Source organism: Melitaea cinxia, chromosome 25 (assembly GCF_905220565.1).
Source record: "Melitaea cinxia chromosome 25, ilMelCinx1.1, whole genome shotgun sequence".
Lineage (NCBI taxonomy): Eukaryota > Metazoa > Arthropoda > Insecta > Lepidoptera > Nymphalidae > Melitaea > Melitaea cinxia.
Window position 1 is genome coordinate 3,406,661 of NC_059418.1, and position 19,786 is coordinate 3,426,446.

General features: G+C 33.0%; 1 protein-coding gene and 1 long non-coding RNA gene across 2 annotated transcripts; both read left to right on the plus strand.

Annotated features, from left to right (window-relative positions):
• The first annotated feature begins 284 nt into the window (after positions 1-284).
• LOC123666167 lies at positions 285-1,324 on the plus strand. Its single transcript, XR_006745161.1, has 3 exons — positions 285-331; positions 504-612; positions 1,117-1,324. It is a non-coding gene; the product is annotated as an uncharacterized LOC123666167 (long non-coding RNA).
• A 2,384-nt stretch (positions 1,325-3,708) lies between these two features.
• On the plus strand, positions 3,709-9,225 carry LOC123666006 (histone-lysine N-methyltransferase PRDM9-like). Its single transcript, XM_045600220.1, has 5 exons — positions 3,709-3,724; positions 4,699-4,805; positions 5,764-5,909; positions 6,717-6,838; positions 7,752-9,225. The coding sequence occupies exons 1-5, from the start codon at positions 3,709-3,711 to the stop codon at positions 9,119-9,121; spliced, it is 1,761 nt and encodes a 586-aa protein (XP_045456176.1). The 3' UTR covers positions 9,122-9,225.
• The last annotated feature ends 10,561 nt before the right edge of the window (positions 9,226-19,786 follow it).

Consider the following 19,786-nt stretch of genomic DNA (forward strand, 5'->3'; position numbering starts at 1 on the left):
TATACTTTAGGTATAGTTATTTTTTTTTGTCAATTGTTAGTAAGACATATAAAATCCTTTTAAATATTAATATAAAAATAAATATTAATTGTAATAATTTAAATAAAAAAAAGAATGATTTTTATCTCAACACAACTTGTTAATAGTTTAGATTGGTAACACTGGGTGTGAAAAAAAAAGCAAATAATTGGCGGTAAAACACGGCTAGTTTGTAATCTTACTGAAATCCTACTCCTTTTTGTTACTAAAAGTTATGACTCAGTTCTTGAATTAATTATATATTTAGATTCATTACATAATTTATCCACGAAATTAACTCACTGATAATATTGTAAGTATTAATTTTCTCAAAGAATTAAATAAACAATATTTATGATAGAAATTTCTTACTTTACTAATGATGAATAATTTTCGTTTCATAGCCTAAAAGATTATGGAAAGATGATTAGTTAAGTTTTAATATTCCTATTTATGCCATAATACATCTAATAATATTTTTTTAGTGGTAAAAAATCTGTGAAAGTTAATTTAAAATGGATCGCTTCAATTTAAGAAAGAGGAAACGAATAAGCTATTATGAGCCGAGAGAACCCAAGTTAGATGAATACATATGTAAGTAAATGATAATTTTGTAATTTTTATTATGAATAATCATTACATAGTATAAAACAAAGTCCCTTCTCGCTGTCTGTATGCTTAGATCTTTAAAACTACTCAGCTAATTTTGATGCGGTTTTTTCAGTGATTTCAGAGGTTTATATGCATAATACATGCACATAATAGTAGAGAAACACTGATAGTTTTTGTAACCGTGCAAAGCCGGGGCGAATCGCTAGTGTTTAATAACACAAAATATTTGAGGATAAAATTTATAATTATTTATACAAATACAGGCATATATCATTTCTTATTCAATTCTTTTATAAAAAGATTTAAAGAAAGTAATGCTTTACTTTCAAAATAATATTATCTAACAACTATGTCTCGGTAATGTTACATTAATTATAAGACTACATATTTACTTGTAAAATAATTTTATTATCAATGTTTGTACAAACTCCTGTAGATAAATAATTAAAATATATTTAAAAAAATGAAATTCTGTTTTTATTACAGTTTGTTCGGACTGTAAAGACTATGTGTATGAGTACTGCGCCATACATGGTCCTTTGCTTGTTATACCTGACGACAAGGTAAGTGAATCATTTGCACAAAACATGCAACAGTAACAGAAGCATTAGAAAGAAGATTGTAGTGTACTCTCAACATATATGTATAAACTTTGTTTTATCTATGTGTCAAACCTCAAATTGTACATTTTTATGAAGAAAAAAAATTTCAATACAAGTCAAAAAATATATAATTTACATTTTCTTATTATGCGAAAATGCTCTATAATTATAAAGGTTGTGGAGTATAATAATAAACTTTTACTATGCTGAATAAGAACATAATGCTGTTTAACTGTACATAATAACAATTGTCCGATTGATCTCAAGATGCTCCGATGCTGGTCTCTGTAGTTCTGTGTTGATCTGGTTCAACTGGCAGCTAAAATAATGCCAACTCAACTTTCTAAACACTTCAATGTCCTATTGTGCTCTAATAGAGTTTTCAATACATTCTTGGAACAGAATTGGTTCTATTTTTAAAATGTTCTATTTTTAAATATTTGTTTTATTTAATAAAAATAAAAGGCAACTGGCCAGTGTATTAAATTAGTATGATCGTATCTATACAGACTTTTTGTAAAATACATATCTATAGCAATAATAACATCTCACAAAACTCACAGTTGAACAAAATAGATAAAATAAATGGCAATATGAATGTTACCATTAAAGTATATGTTAAGTGTTATCTCCTTTACATCTAAACTTTAAAAATATTGTTTACTTACCTTCTGTATCTGAACGAACAAAACCTTGAAAGTATTTGAAGTTATTTAAAATTTTTACTTTTTAAATATTTTACAGAAAGGTGATTGAAAAGGTAATTTACTTATTTCATACAACTATGTTAAGTGAATGCATATAAATGTGCTCTTTGTTTTATTAACATAACAAAAAAATATATTCCAAGTCACATATAATTGTAGTTATATTTTATTAATGTATTCAGCCCGTAACATCCCCTTGCCGGGCATAGGCCTCTTTCTCCATGTAGGAGAAGGATTTAATCCACCACGCTGCTCCACTGTGGTTTGCCAGATATATTCTTTTTATCCGGATGAGTAACAATTGCTATCAGGTGTTCATGATAACAACTGGGACCGACTGCTAAACATGCTGTCCGAGGCATGGAGGGGAGACTCACAAGGACAGACATCCAAACTGGAAATAAATATTTTTACAAATACAAATATCCTTCTCGAGCGGGAATGGACACCGCAAACCGTCAGGGTTTTTGGCGACTACTCGCAGCATTACACCAGGACGGTTGTTTATATGTAAATTTATATATAACAAAAATGTATTTGTTGGGGGGCCAAAAATTTGACATAGTGTGACCAAGTGGGAGGGAGTGGTTTAAAATTATGAAATTTTGGATGACGTATTTTGGGACGGGTCCTAAGGTTAATTCAATCAGAAATACTGTAGACCAGACCATTCAGACATCAATGGGCAAATCTGGGCGTATTCCTTGATTGCGGTGGCGTCCCCCTCCCCCTCCCTTGACCCCTCAATCCCTCTCCTCCAATGTAACGTATTTCTTATGTCGAATGCAAGGTGCCGGCGCAGTCCCCATACCCCTCTTGTGTCCCCCGCTCCGCGCTCTCCATACCCCGCGTATTCCTTCACCTCGCATGGTCCTCCATCCCAGGTAACCGGAACAGTGAACTGTAACCTGATCTATCCTATACTATTATATTTCTAGTGTTGTTATTTACATTTATTTCAATCGTTATTACTTTTTAACCGACTTCAAAAAAGGAGGTTCTCAATTCGACTGTATTTTTGTATGTATGTTACCTCAGAACTTTTTGAAGTAGTACTTCTTTAAACACGCTAAACTTGGGGAGTAAGCTGGTGAATGCGTGACGAGAGCGTTACGTAAAGTGTGATCGGGAAAGACGAACGGAGGTTCAGGAGGGGGGTGGAAGTTAGATGGAGCTGAAAAAGTTTTACTTTAGTCGTGCAGTCTAAAGCACACTCGTTATTTCGTCTATTTACGTTGTATTACTTTTCGACGTAATTGAAGTCTACAAACGAATTGAGAACCTTCTTCATTTCAAAATCGGTTAAAAACTAGATAAACGATTCTATAGTATTATATTTATATTTATTGAAGTAAAACTTGGGGAGTAAGCTGGTGAATGCGTGACGAGAACGTTACCAAAAGAGTGATGCGTGAGGCGAACGGAGCAAGAGAGAGAGAGATCCGAGCACAAATTTTCTTTTTCTCTTTCTCTCATAGCCAGTTACGTTTCGTATATCTAAGACACAGTGCAGGCATTGTGCACAAGTTTTACTTCATTCGTGTGGTCGAAAGCACACTAGTTTTTATTTTTATTTTAATTGTCAATACTTTTTATTTAGTTTTTTTTTTTTTAAAGATTAATTGCGGAGCTTATTCTCGGCAAATTCGGCGGTAGCTTTATATTAAATTTTATTGGTAAAATGACAAATGTGCTTTTGAATCCTACACGAATACATTTTTGAATATACCTGTATATTACTTATATTATACCTGTATGTCCGGTAATTAATGGATAACCCCGCAGGTGCTTGTGGAGAGCCTCTATTAGTGTAAGTGGCAAAAAATTTGAACGTTTATTAAAAAAACTACGTATTTGAAATTGTTGTTTAAATTATTAATGACACCCATAAAATACACTTTTACTGATTTTCGAAATTAAATTCTTATTTTATTATTTGTTTTGGTTTTATTTTTTATTTTTAATAATAATAATACTTTATTTCAGACCAAAGTATAAGTCCATATTGGGTTAGTACAACAAGACAAGACAACATTCAGAATAAAAAACAAAACAAAATTATATTAAAAAAATCAATAAGTAAAAATAAAATTAAATAGAATAAAAGTAAAATCAATAATCAAAAAAAAAATCCAAAAATTCAAAAATTTTTAAAAATTTAAAAAAAAAATTACAAATAGTGTTAGTAGACAAAACAGAAAATTCAGAAAATAAAAATAATTAACAATAAGAAAAATAGGGCTAGAGAAACACAGGTAGCAATAACTCGGTAATTTGGCAATAAAGAAATTGAGTAAAATTCTAAGTTAAGAAACTTCATGAAGTAGGCATGTTTTTTAAACTATGGGCCACCTAGGTCCCCCTACGTTTTTTTTATACCACAGGTGCTCAAACTTTATCATAAAAAATTCGAATACACTATATTTCATTTTTAAGTATTTAAAATAAAGAAGCAGTTGTGGCTAGAAATATTTTGTAATGCGCGTTAGCAAGGCCAATTATCCACGGTTATTTTCAGACAAAATAAATTCGTTATTATTGAATTTGCAGCCGTAGTGCCTAAAAGTTTGAACAAAGGTATCGAATTTCGTACTTAAATTATTTTTTAAATAAACCCTAGACCGTTGCAAATAGATTTATTTTTTATTTTTTGTCTGGGTTGGCCCTGTGCCCCTCCACAAGCACCTGTGGGGTTATCCATTAATTACCGGACATCCTGTATATATATATATATGTGTAACAAATCTTCGGTCGGCCAGGGGCGGGTATCGGTGTGTTCAGTTCGCTGACCCTGCCGCGCGGCGTGCGCTTCGGGCCGTACCGCGGCGCCGACACGCGCGCCCCGCGCCCCGCCTACTGCTGGCAGGTAGAGGGGGGGAGCTTGCTGCTTGGGAGGTGGGGTAGAGTATAGGGCGTATATATTGGGCGACTAAGGGATAACACAGTTCCACTACCACCTTGGGACTTAAAAAGCCGACTGATGGTGGGATAACCATCCAACTGCTGGCTTCGAAATACACAGGCCGAGGACGGGCAGCAGCGTCGTGCGACAAAGCCAGTACTGCGGTCACCAACCCGCCTACTCAGCGTGGTGACTATGGGCAACACACATGAGTTCACGTTATTTTTGGCGCGAACTTGTGGAGGCTTATGTCCAGCAGTGGACTGCGATAGGCTGAAATGATGATGATGAATTGACACGCACGCGATTGACTCATATGGCGGAACGGTGAAACTACAGGGCTTCTACCCGGACCAAGACGCTGTACCGATAATAATAATGTTTTAATTTTTATATATGACAGTAATCGTACTTAAGTTGCGTGTCGGAGCTGATACACACACTTCTTTCATCTTTACTTTTCATATCACCAAGGTAGGAACCGATAGTACGGTCCGCCTGGTGGTAAGCGAATATCGTAGCAACACTAGAAGCATCGCAAGCGCGTTGCCGACCGTAACCCTAACCTTCTCCAGGAGATTCGATTATATCTTACTCACCACAGGAACACAACATTGCTTGTGAGCTGCGTAATGACACTGCTAATATAGCTGTGATCTTCGGGCAGCCCCAGATTTTGAGCCGGATAGATCCTGCTAACCCTATCTCATTATAATTTTATTGTAATTTTGTTAGTTATTGCCTTATTTGCTTAGTCACGTTATTCAATTCTGAGGCGGTACGACGTTCGCCAGGGCAGCTAGAAATGGCAATAAATGTCAATAAATCTAAAATTACAAAGCGAAAAAGTGTGTTTGTTTGTTGGAACGCGTTTTTCTTCTCCTTAAATTAAACCGCGACTAGTAGGAATATATATCGACAGATACACGACGGTAACAACAAGCGCTCGCACTATGTGGACGCGACGGACGCGAACAACTCCAACTGGATGCGATACGTGAACTGCTCGAGACACAGCTCCGAGCAGAACCTCGTCGCCTACCAGTACAGAGGGATGATATACTACCGGTGACTGCTCTTGGGAATATTGATTACGATCACGGTTCAGCCTGTGAGATCCCGATACTGGGCGTAGGCCTCTTCCTCCATGTAGGACAAGAGTCTGAGCTTAATCCACCATGCTGCTCCACTGCGGTTGGTGGGATATACCTATTCCCTAATGATGAGTAACAATCGCTATCAGTAGCAATCGGGACCGACAGCTTGACGTGCTGGGAAACCACAAGGGCAGAGATCCTAACTGGAAATAAATATTTATACACATACCCATCCCGAGCGGGAATCGAACGCGTGAACCGCCGGTGTTTGTGCGCGTATGTGGGACAGCACTACACAAGTGGTTGTCTAAAATTATTAATCGTTTGAATACAAAAATAAACTAAATAAGTGTTTTTGCTAGCAAACGAAAACCGACTTCAATTACATCGACAAGTAATACAACGTAAGTAGAAGAAAAAAATTAACAAACGTCAATACGATTTTTAAAGGTTTCCCTCGATTTCCCTTGTATGCTATCATTGGTCCTGGTTTCCTTATATAGTACGACACTTGGGATATCTCCTTTCCAACTTTTGTTAAGAATTATCAAAATCGGTTCATAAACGACGAACTTATACGAGAACACAATATATATATATACTTTGAAATTGAGAAACCTCATTTTTTGAAATCGGTTAAAACCAAATTCAATTTACATTGCCTAGTAATAAAACGAGACGTCAAATACGCAGTAGTACTAATCATCATATAATATTTATTTAATTTTATTTGTTCCATATTTATAATACTAATAATTTTTGTTATTTATTATTACAGAACGATAGAGATAATACCAAAATTCACAGAGCTGTTGGTATTCTATGGCGGCGAATTTGCTCATAGACTCAACATTGATATCAAAAAATATAATACACCAATGGGATATGCTCGAACACTAGGTAATTATATAATTTTATTTATAACTTATAACGCTTCAGCCTGTAATACCCCAATGCTGGGCATAGGCCTCTTTCCCCATGTAGAAGAAGGATCAGAGCTTAACCCATGTTGCTCCAATGCGGGTTGGCGACTATATCCCTACTATGAGTGACGACGCTATCAGGTGGACATGATAACAACCGGGACCGACAGATTAACGTGCTCTGCGAGGCACGGTGGGGAGACCAACAAGTACTACCAACCAGATCGGAAATAAATATTTATATAAACACAAATGTCCACTCCGAGCGGGAATCGAAACTGCGACCGTCGGTGCTTAGGCGCCGCCGACACGGCACGCACCATTACTATAGCGGTATCTAATACTATTAAACGAGCAATTCTTGTTTAAATATAATCTGACTCTCGGAAACAGCTCCAACGATTTCCATGTAATTTAGTATGCAGGGAATTTCGGGGGAGATAAATCAATATAGCTAGGATTCCTTTTTTAGAAAATGTCGTTTTATCCCTGTCTTTAGGCAATGAAAAAATGGCTACAATGTCGTTACGAATACGAAGGTAAATTTCGCACTTGTCAGTAAAGTTGTAACAGCTGGGGTGGGAGATCGGCCGGTCGCGATCCACCGAAAAGACCGAGGTTGAAGTCCTCAAATTTCCAGATCGATTATTATTTTTCTTTTTTTTCTAATTGCACTCGTTATTTTTTATTGACTAGCCAGTTATTATTTTTTATTATTATGTCGGTATAATCGAAAAATATTATTCGTATTTTATCAATATGTAATTCGTATTTAAATATGATTTCCAAAACACACAATTTACCAAAAATATCGAGCTAAGCTTGGTCACCAAGGTACTGTAACTTATAAGACGAACATTATCATTGTGTACACTAACAAAACGTTTCAGGTGCCTTTAATCCTCTGAAACTGCCAAACAAAGAAAAAGCGAATGAAGTAGTCAGCAACGAAAAGGCTCCCGAACAACCAAATCCAATACTAGAAAATAGGCCAAAGGAAAGTAATGAACTTATTTTAAAAACAAGTGCAATTAATAAATTCAATAAAGACTCAAATAGTATAAATAAAATACCTAAAAATAGTAAGAAGATAAAAAAGTATGAGCTTCCGAAAAAAATACAGAAAGATTCCATTTTAACTAATTCTAACAATAGTCTTACAGAACCACATGTGACAAAGAATCCAAAAATACATAACCGAAATGAAAAATCAACACTAAATGAAACTAAACCAGCGAATCATATAAACTTAGCACTTACAAAAACTTCAAAAATACAAATAAATGACAAGCCAAATGACAAACAACACGACAGCGATTTTTTTGTTCCGAATAATAAATACATTTGTAATATATGTAATTATGAAACTGTAAGAAAAAAATGCTTAATTGTTCATTTAAGGTTGCACGATACTAAAGAAAAGAAACATTGTTGTGGTCAATGTCAGTATATGACTAATGTGAAAAACAGTTTTAACATGCATCTTAAAAAACACACAGGTGAAAAATCACACGAATGTCATATTTGTCAAAGAAAATTTAGTCATATGGTTTCTTTAAAGATACACATACAAACACACACAGGTGAAAAACCATACAAATGTCATATTTGTCAAAGAAAATTTAGTCGAATCGCAGATTTAAATAGACACAGAAGAACACACACAGGTGAAAAACCATACGAATGTCATATTTGTCAAAGAAAATTTAGTGATATCACTAATTTAAAGCCACACATAAGAACACACACAGGTGAAAAGCCATACGAATGTCATATTTGTCAAAGAAAATTTAGTCAAATGGTTTCTTTAAAGATACACACAAGAACACACACAGGTGAAAAACCATACGAATGTCATATTTGTCAAAGAAAATTTAGTCATATGGTTTCTTTAAAGACACACACAAGAACACACACAGGTGAAAAACCATACGAATGTCATATTTGTCAAAGAAAGTTTAGTGATATCACTTATTTAAAGATACACACAAGAACACACACAGGTGAAAAACCATACGAATGTCATATTTGTCAAAGAAAATTTAGTCAAATGGTTTCTTTAAAGACACACACAAGAACACACACAGGTGAAAAACCATACGAATGTCATATTTGTCAAAGAAAATTTAGTCAAATGGTTTCTTTAAAGACACACACAAGAACACACACAGGTGAAAAACCATACGAATGTCTCATTTGCCCAAAGAAATTTACACAAAAACATGGTTTAAAGTATCATTTAAGAACTCATCATACTTAAATAAAATATATATATTACTTTTTATAAGAGTTTACTCTTTCAGAAGCAATATAAGGAACTGAAATGAGAGAGTGACGCTTTTCATCCCTTTTAGCTTGTATGTAAGGTTTGTTAAGCTTTGGTCTGGTGATCATGACGCACAACGCTGCGGTATGCGCCGCAACGCAGCGTCACGACGCAGCATTTAGCGTCGCTGCGGAGAGGTGGTCAGTTGATTTTGCCGCAGCTACCAAGGTAGACGTGAACATGAACAATTTTTCTGTAATTTGTGCTTTGCTTGAAGAGGAGGAAGAAGAAGAATTTTTACTGCTTCTGAATAGACAAAGAAAATCTCCGAGGAACATGTTTTTACAACGGAGGAGTGAAGGTTATTACGAAACCTTAATAAAAAGGCATTTAATTAAACGTGTTAATAAACGTGTTTCTTTCTTTCTTAATTGATTTAAAATTTTGATTTTTAACTAATTCTATTAAATTGTCTTCGATAAATTCCATATTGACTCAGTGACGCACACCCGTGACGCACACCGCACACCGCAGTGTTGAACCGAGAATGACGCCGCGCTGTGCGGCAGTACACCTCCCCACTTCACCGCGCTTGCCCCTCGCCGCTGACGCATACTGCGACGGAACAAGAGAACATTCTCGACGTTTTTCATATGATTGAGTGTCCGGCAACGCATACCGTATACCGCAGCGTTGTGCGTCATGATCACCAGACCAAAGCTTTACCGAGTTGACCCGCACTCATCGTACCAAGGCGTCTGTTTATGTTATAATTGTAGTTTTAAATTTTATTTTGATTCAATACAACATTTCAAATCTTAAAACTCACAATAGGTAATCGTTTATAAGGAGTTAACTCCAATCGCGTGTCGCAGTTGACACACGCTTTTTATTTGTTCCTATTTTTTTTAAATAAAATATACAATTTTTGTTACGTCGCTTTTTAAGATTACAATTTTCTTTTAATTGTTCGATTGTAAACCATTGTTACATATGTTTATGCCGCTCATGGTATATTTATGCGTATGTATGTCAAATAGTTGACTTTTTTCTATAAAAGGTTTTTTTTTTTGTTTATTTATAAAATTCCATTGTGGGCGTGATTTGTTGTCTTTACTTAGTTTACTTAGTTTTTAATTGCTCCGTCTTTATTTTAAGATAACTTTTAATTATTGTTCTTATGATTACTTTTATAATTTTACTTTATAAATAAGATATTTGTTTGTCGGTTTGGCTTTTTATTTTTTTTTCTACATATACCTTGTTTTGTAATGAGGAGTAGGAATACATTCAAAATGTTTCATATCAAGCTCCCACTGCTACAAAGCTAAACCCTTACGCTAGTGATGTAGCAATTATCGGGTTTTTCTTAATAACCTTTCACAGAGTGTCAATGATGACACATGTATATATGTTGTACGTGTCGCTATATATTTTATTTTATTAATTTCAAAAAGAACCTCTGTAATTATTAAAACTAGTTTTTTTTTATATCACTAGGTCGGCAAACAAGCGTACGGCTCACCTGATGGTAAGTGATTACCGTAGCTTATAGACGCCTGCAACACCAGAAGCATCGCAAGCGCGTTGCCGACCCGATCCCCAATCCCCCCAGGAGATCTGGTCACCTTACTCACCAACAGGAACACAATACTGCTTGAAAACAGTATTATTTTGCTGTGATCTTCTGTAAGGTCGAGGTACTAACCCAATCGGGCTGCTCCATATTTTGAGCAGAAAATTTCCTGCTTTGCCTTACCTCGGTTAAACTCACACTAAGTAATAAAAATACGCCATTAAACTATCACCAAATCATCACATATAAATATTTAATATGATAATAACAGGTACACCTTTATTTCGGGATTGGCCCATAAAGTGTCATTAGGTAGTTTCTGAATCCTATTGTGGCTGCCGCGGAAATGTTTGTAATGACGCATGATAATTATGATAATCATCAACGTGCCTCTCCGCAAACCAAGACTGCGCTACCCTTGACCGAAATGGACACTTCGTGACAGTAGCTGCACATTAAATTAAATATAGATCGATTGTAAATTATTGACAAATCTATTTATTCTTATAAAAATGAGTCGCTGAATGTGTTGCTAAGCGCAAAACTCGAGAACGGTTGGACCGATTTCGCTAATTCTTTTTTTAAATATTCCTTGAAGTACGAGGATGGTTCTTTCGGAGAGAAAAATTGTAAAAAAAAAATTTAAATTTTCTGAAAAAGTCTAAAAACATCACTTTTCTATACTCCCATACAAAAGATTTGTGATAATACTTAAAAGTCAATTTGGACTTTAATACCATACGATAAAGTTTGTGTTAGGCGATACGAAGTTCACCGGGTCAGCTAGTATAATATAAAAATGAGTCGCTGAATGTGTTGCTAAGCGCAAAACTCGAGAACGGTTGGACCGATTTCGCTAATTCTTCTTTTAAAATATTCCTTGAAGTACGAGGATGGTTCTTACGGAGAGAAAAATTCTAAAAAAAAAATTTTTTAAATTTCCTGAAAAAGTCTAAAAACAACACTTTTCTATACTCCCATACAAAAGATTTGTGATAATACTTAAAAGTCAATTTGAACTTTAATACCATACGATAAAGTTTGTGTTAGGCGATGCGAAGTTCGCCGGGTCAGCTAGTACTGTATAAAAATCAATTGCTGTTCGTTTGTTTCGCTAAAACTGGAGTGGCTGGTCCGATTTGGCTAATTTTGTTCTTGAAATATTTGTTGAAGTTCAGGTGAGGTTTAAACGGTGATAAAGATAAATAATAAATAAGTAACAGCAAATAGTAAAAACGACAATTTAATTTTCCATTAAAAATGTTCCGAGCTGTCGTTTAGTCTGTCTACGCCGAGCTGTGAAACATTTGATGTCTTTTGTCAAAATAAATTGTCACTTGGTTGTCAAATATTTATATTATGTATATGCTTTCTGAAAGTATTGTTTACATTCTTCACAAATACCTACATGTAGGTAATTCGAAGTTCACCGGGTCATCTATATCGGGGCTGCAATAAAATAAAAAATGCGTAATATGTTTCAAATTATTGATTGATTCAGTAACGTAGTGGAATAGCATACAATAGTTACCTACTAGTTACGTACTGTTTAAATGAATAATAAAACAACAGTCACCTTTCTATTCCCTTTATTTTACTTCAAATTCGTGTGTTATATAACACTTGATATAATTGCTTAGCTAAATTAATTTAACTATAGACAATTTAATTTATCATTTAATACATTTATTAATATCATTACAATAAAGGAACGTTTGCACAATTCATTTATAAAACATGTAGAAACATGCATATTCATAAAAAGACATGTGCATTACGTTAAAGCAATACATTATTATCAGTCGCTGAAGTTTTTGTAATACATATTATCATTATTTTCGCAAGAAGAACTAACTCCCATATACCGCACTAAATCGCGCGATTTCTACACCCATAGGGTTACATGGTCTTTAAAAATTAATGCGTGTACCTACTTTATTTATGAAAACAAAAAGGTAGCAAACGGTTTGCAATTTATCGCAGTATTTCACACGAAAATTACGAGAAACACAAAAAATTTGATTCTATAAAATACAAATCGAGAATATTTTCCAATTTTGACGTCTAAAAAATTTTACATTATTTCCATAAAACCGACTGCGATCAGTCTGGCTAATTATTATGGCTACGTAGTTACTATGATTAAGGTTTTCCAATTAGATAAAGTCGTTGTAAATGAGACAATTTGTTTTGCGTTACACGACTGAACAAAAATATTGGTGGTCATAACAATCAATCAATTTTGTCGTCTTATATCGCAGTGAAGATGCATACAACAGATATTACGACTATTATAACTACAGAGTTGTCTCAATTTTTTTGGAACGAAGTTCCTTACGGTAGGCTTGACATTTGGCTGGGCGACCGAACTGAAAAAAATGTAAAACTAAAACCGTAAGAAAAATACATAACGGAAGTGACGTAATATCAGTCACATGACTGTATAATATGACGTTTGTAAAACTAAAACATTACTAATAAACTTTTATTTAAATTATTTATGTAATTTTATACTGTCGACAAAAATAAATAAAGACGTTTTTTTTTTTTTAATTTCACTTAATAGTTTGAATTATTATTATTATTATTTTGTTTGATTAATTTTATTTTACGGTATTTGTTATTTTCTAAAATACTAAATTTCCTAAATACTTTTATGTACTTAATTAAAAACCAATCAACAAAATTAAAAAAAAAATCAAGAACTAGAAAATATATATAAAATTCATCATTTTTTTTTTTTTCAAATTGTTTTGCTTCTATACTATCCGAAGGAACTTCGTTCCCACCTGGTGTCCCATGACACCACATAATTTTAATTTTTATCAGATTTATCTGATAACCAACCATGATTAACGATTACGACATAAATCTGCTTTGTACAAAAAAAAAAAAACTATTTACATAAATGAATAAAGAATGTAAAGGATATTTTAATAATTATCGATTTAAATGAAGAAATAACAAAGACTGTTGCACGTTGAATATACCATTTTAATTTGGTGTGGTTTAATTAAATGTGGTGTCCCATGACACCGCATTTTTTTTTCAGTCCCCGCTTCATAAATAAGCGACAAATAATACTTTCGTCGTCGTTTTAGTAATAATAACAATAAAAACTCCTTATTGTACACCAAGAATGAGCATAACTACAAAAAAGTGTGTGTCAGCTCACGACTGGAGTTTACTTCTTCAGATCGACTGTCCAAATAGGCATAAAAAAGGCTTACTACTCGTAGTCTAAGAAAAAGATTAATACCACATCGAATGGTAAATAAACAATTCTTAAAACGCCATTTGGATACGATATAATTATGTTATTAGAAAACGTCATTACGCCTTACTTAGACTTGACGCGATAGATGGCGTTACGAGAGACGTAACGAGGTCATTCGGTCAGTAGATTTTATTTCTCATATTTTTTTCATACCCTTAGCCTTTAGGGGCTTTTAGAGGCCTTATATGAAAATCATACAAAAAATATATGTGCAGTGTATTTTGCATTATGTATATTTTTACACGTTGTGTGGTTACTTAGAACCGCGTTACGATAGTGAACAAATTTTGCTGTTACAATTTAAATGAATGATGGTTTTACCGTCTAGTCAAATGAATTTAATACTGGAGTATTCTCTAAATGAACACAAGAGCATTTACGATTAAAATAGGCAAAAATATTTTGTAACAGAAACACTATCATTAAATTATATTAGGGAACGTATCGGTGCGACAAAGCCAGCCCTGCGGTCACCAACCCGCCTGCCCAGCGTGGTGACTATGGGCAACACACATGAGTTCACGTTATTTTTGGCGTAAACTTGTGGAGGCCTATGTCCAGTAGTGGACTGTATAGGCTGTAATGATGATGATGATATTAGGGAACTTATATATTTCGAATTTTTTTGTTGGTTTCATTTTGTGGTGTAAACTTAACGTTTCTGTCAACGCAGATTAAGCAATATGATTGTCTTGCAAACTAATAACCTTCTTAATTTAGCTTATTTATTACAAAATTGTTATTTGATTGATGCTGATTTCTAATGACATTATTTGTTTGCTGCGAATGACGTCTGTACCTTTGCCTATAAATACTCAAAATAATCTTAATAAACTTAGTGTTAGATCGACTTTCATTGGGTTTGGTTTCCCTCATAACCTTCCCTCACCTGTCATCTCTCACTCAACCAGAGACTGTACCATACATTATGTATAAATAGAAAAAAAAAATCGTCGTGTATATTTTTCAAATGCGATATAATTAATGAAAGCTTGACACAACAAGATGATAAAACGACAATGAAAATTACATTTAAGACTTACACAATATTTAGAATACATTTTTTTATCAATATTCATTTATTTACATATATTTTCATTTAAAATTATTTATCTGATCAGTATATACCTGTAGGCATGAACACACAAACACGTCTTTATCATATATTTGATAACCTTTTAAAAGAAAGAAGTCCTAGTGCATTATTACTTACTGTATCAAATTGTTTAGGATATGGTGTTTAAAATTTTCAATATAATGATGTATTTGAATACATTTTGACTGAAGAAATACAATAACACGGAATTTTGTTGTCCGTGTTGCTCTATGGTAGCAAAGCGAAAATTACAAATGTAATGATTGTAAAGAAAACTTTCGATTGGTTCAACCAACCTTACAAAAAAAATGATCACAGTCATAAACTACTCGGATAATAATTAAAAAAATACATTAGAAGCTAAGTGTGAAGTAATGCACAAGTTTCTCTAATCTACACATCAGGTGGATCTGACATCTACTGACAGTAAACAAATATCACGTAAAGTAATAATAAAAAATGGACGCAACGTAAGTTTCCCATAAAACTCAGATAAAAAAAAAGAATCTCTCAGATCTCATAGACTCTCATAACTGTATGAGAATTTTATGCGTTTGTCTATGTTTTATGAGATTTTTTCACTAGGGTTCATGTATCAAAAAAAAAACAGATTATAAAAAAGAAACATACGCACAAAAACACATTAGTTCATTAATTTACAAATGAATAACTTTTACAACCAATTTATGAAAAGGACTACTAAATATAACGCACGATTTCAAGGCTGAATATATTTCATAAAAAAATCATACATAAATTAAGTTTGCTCTTTTGTCAAATTTAACTTTTAAATAAAAAAAAAAAGAATATCATTATGTGAATATTTATATCATTATGTGAATATTTCTAAAATGGACATATTGGCCACTACGTATATATTATATTATTATATAATTACAACATGACAAGTAGAGTCAAGAGTTAAATATTTGGCGTCTGTACCATGGGGTACATAAAGCATCTGGCCACTATAAAAAATACCATTCCTAAAAAACATGGCCAAATCATCCCATTCGAGCCAAATACAAAACGTTTATTAATCACCAATTACCATAGAATAGTTGAAATCAATTTTGTTAGCGCTCAAATTTAATTTTTACATTAAAATAAATTCTGGCTGTTTGTTTTATCATTTTTTTTTAATGTTTACCGACTCGGTCGTTTCACTTCATAGCGCTACATAAAAACGGTTTTATCGATGTTTTACATCCTAATATTGGCGTTATGCAAAAATAATATATTATACCTATACATAACTTTTAGTCTTGCTATGCATAATATTTTACAATTTACTACATACATAAAGCAATTTTTATGTATCGCAACACCATTTAATGTCAATCTCTAAACTGACAGAAAAAAATTAATTGGCAAAATCATCTGTACTCTTTTGGCGCCATCAAATCGATGGAATATAAACTTAAGTAACAATCTCTTTTTTCCATTTACAAAATAAAATATGTAAAATATTAATTTTATTGACATAAATTTATTTTAATTCAATTGAATTTTTACAAAAACACTTAAACAGGAATCACTTTTCATTCTTTTAAGACTCTTATGTTGGTACCTATTCAATCTTCAAATTTTCGAGTCAAAAATAACCAGAAATTGTTACTGTAATAATACCTTCTTAAGGTAATACAGTAAAAGTTATTATTATACCTCTAAAATATTTATACCACTAAACTATTATTATATCCCATTTTCAAGCCCTAAGGGCTGCAATTTTTATTAACAAAACTATATAGTAAAAATTTACAGGACCGCCCGCGACTATGGCCTCGATAGTTAATACTTGTTTTTGCTCGCAAAGAAGACCGACTTAAATTACATGTACCAGTAATACAACGTAGGTCGACGAAAAAATAGTCGCGTAAATACGCATCATTAGAGGTAACTCAAAAAGTACTTATTAAATCTCAATGAAATTTAAATGGGACCACATGACACGCACTACCTTTCGATTAAAAAAAAAGCGTCGAAATCGGTCCATCGAGTTAAAATTGTTGAGTCCCCCCGTTTTAAAGTAGGTTAATTAATATACAACAGCGCGGTAAAATTCTTATGACTTTAAATGCCACAAACACTAGCTTTTAAATTATTATTTGATTTTGCTACCATGACTCTTTTTTTGACGTTCTATAAGTGTTTACGGCGATATCATCTCACCTAAAGAGACACGAACAAACTGACAGACAACATACGTAATTGATTAGTTCCTTTTTTAACCACTAACAGCACTGGCATTGCTTATTTTACTTATAACTTTTTATATATAAGAAAATAAACCATAAGCTAGTAATTATTTCAAAGTTTTCGTGACTTTTTCCGAGGTTATATTATTTCATCTCCATGATTACTATTTTTGACACGACAAAATGTATAGATATATTTAAAAAAATGTCACTTTATTGAGTGCATGTTATCATCTGTGGCATAGCGTGGCCCTGGCCCAGGGCACACGAAAGAAAGGCGACAAAATCCAAACTATTTTTTTTTATTATAATTCCAAATCGTGTCCGAAATGAAAATTGTGTTTGCAGTGAGTGTGTCAAACTAATTTGGCAAAATAATAAATGAATTGGTAGGGGCAGCAACCACCACGCCACGCCACTGGCTATCATAATTAATTTTGATTTATAACAAAATTATTTGATCACAATGACGACATTATTTTACACACACTATCATCATACCTCACACACATCAATAAAATAAATTTAGATAATTCAACTGAAATCAGCGGTTAGATGTGTGTGTACTATTTCAAAAATTTAATTTTAGTATCAACAACGCGTATTTTTACGCTTTTCTCGCGAGAGAACAGGAAAATATAACAAATAAAAATTGCATTGTTTAAAGCACTAAAAATTTATGACAGATTAAAAATATATAATACATATTTAGCAAGCGTTTTCGAAGACGTGAAAATATAAAACCTATTTAGTGACACGCACACAACGAAAAGATAAACGCAAATGAAAATTATCAACCAAAATTATTTCTATGATCTACAATTCTATCTTTCATTAAAACCATAAGAAAGAATGGCAAAGTATTTTTTTTCTATGGTTATTACTGGATGGTTTATCTTAAAAATATAATACCTTTTTAGTATATTAAACGTAATATTATGATTATTCATACTGCGAAAACAACCCTTTTTACAGTGTATCATTTCCAAATAATATAACCACAAATAAATCACTACACGCGATTTGTCTTCTCGTTAGAATATTGTTTGTTTTACCATAATTGTGTTTGCTCGCAAACGAAAAAAAAACCGACTTCAATTACATCGACGAGTAATACAACGCAGATCGACGAAAAAATAGTCAAGTAACAACGCATTATCAAAGATTACGCAAAAAGTAGTTATCAGATCTCGATGAAATTTAAATGTGACTACATGATAATCATCGGCTTTCGATTAAATTAAAAATCATTAAAATCGGTACACCTAATAAAAAGTTATTGCGGATTTTCAAGAAGTTCCCTCGATTTCTCTGGGATCCCATCATCAGATCCTGGTTTCCTTATCATGGTACTAAACTAGGGATATCTTCTTTCCAACAAAAAAAGAGTTATCAAAATCGGTACACCTAGTAAAAAGTTATTGCGGATTTTCAAGAGATTCCCTCGATTTCTCTAGGATCTCATCATCAGATCCTGGTTTCCTTATCATGGTACTAAACTTGGGATGTCTCCTTTCCAACGAAAAAAGAATTATCAAAATCGGTACATCCAGTAGAAAGTTATGCGGTATAATACAACGTAGGTCGACGAAAAAAGCGTCAAGTAAAAACGCATTATTAGATATAGCTCGAAAAGTAGTTGTTACATCTCAAATAAATTTAAATGGGACCAATTGGCACATACCACCTTTCGATTAAAAGAAAATTTGTCGAAATCGGTCTACCCAGTCAAAAGTTCTGATGTAACATACATAAAAAAAAAAAAAAAAAAAAAATACAGTCGAATTGAGAACCTCCTCCTTTTTTGGAAGTCGGCTAAAAACAAGAGATGTACAAACTTTTTCTTATAAACTTTTTTCTTTTAAAATGCTGCCTTTTAATTTTCAATTACTACTGTCAGCTCACTTTCCCTATAATGGGATGATAATTAATCGTCCCTATAATAATATTATAATTGTATATCTTATTCAAATTATCTTAATCATTGACGAAATACTTTTATAACACTTGACGTTGATTCAGTTCTTTTTTTTCAAATAAATTCATTAATTAAATGGTTTTATTTTACTTGCTTATAAGAACACAATTATTTTGGATTTTTATATCAGTAAAGATATATAAAAAGTGTGTGTGTGTGTGTGTGTGTGTGTGTGTGCAATTCACACACGGAAGAAGTGAAACTTCTGGAAAAGTCGTAGGAAGATAAGTCATTGCTATATGTTCTATCAACTATGATCACGGTCTCGTGGAAAAAGATCGTAAGCGCCATACAAACCGCGCCTCTGACGCGTTCTGATTGGTAATGTATTCAATCTCGTTATCTCATATACATTTATGCTTTTGTTTCTTTATCGAGTTTCAAATCACAACGATCCTAAGGAAATTTCACTTCAAGAAAAAAAACTTTTTTCCCATTTCAGGTGTTTACGCGTAATTCCAAAATCCACATCATAATTATTATTTTATTAATAATGAACCATTCTATTTTAATACTAGCTGACCCGGCAAACGT

Excerpts from the sequence above, each read along its gene's own strand:
- LOC123666006 (XM_045600220.1), top strand. Across the intron at positions 4,806-5,763 it reads GCCCCGCCTACTGCTGGCAG|ATACACGACGGTAACAACAA; the intron begins GTAGAGGGGGGG and ends ATATATCGACAG. Across the intron at positions 5,910-6,716 it reads AGAGGGATGATATACTACCG|AACGATAGAGATAATACCAA; the intron begins GTGACTGCTCTT and ends TTATTATTACAG.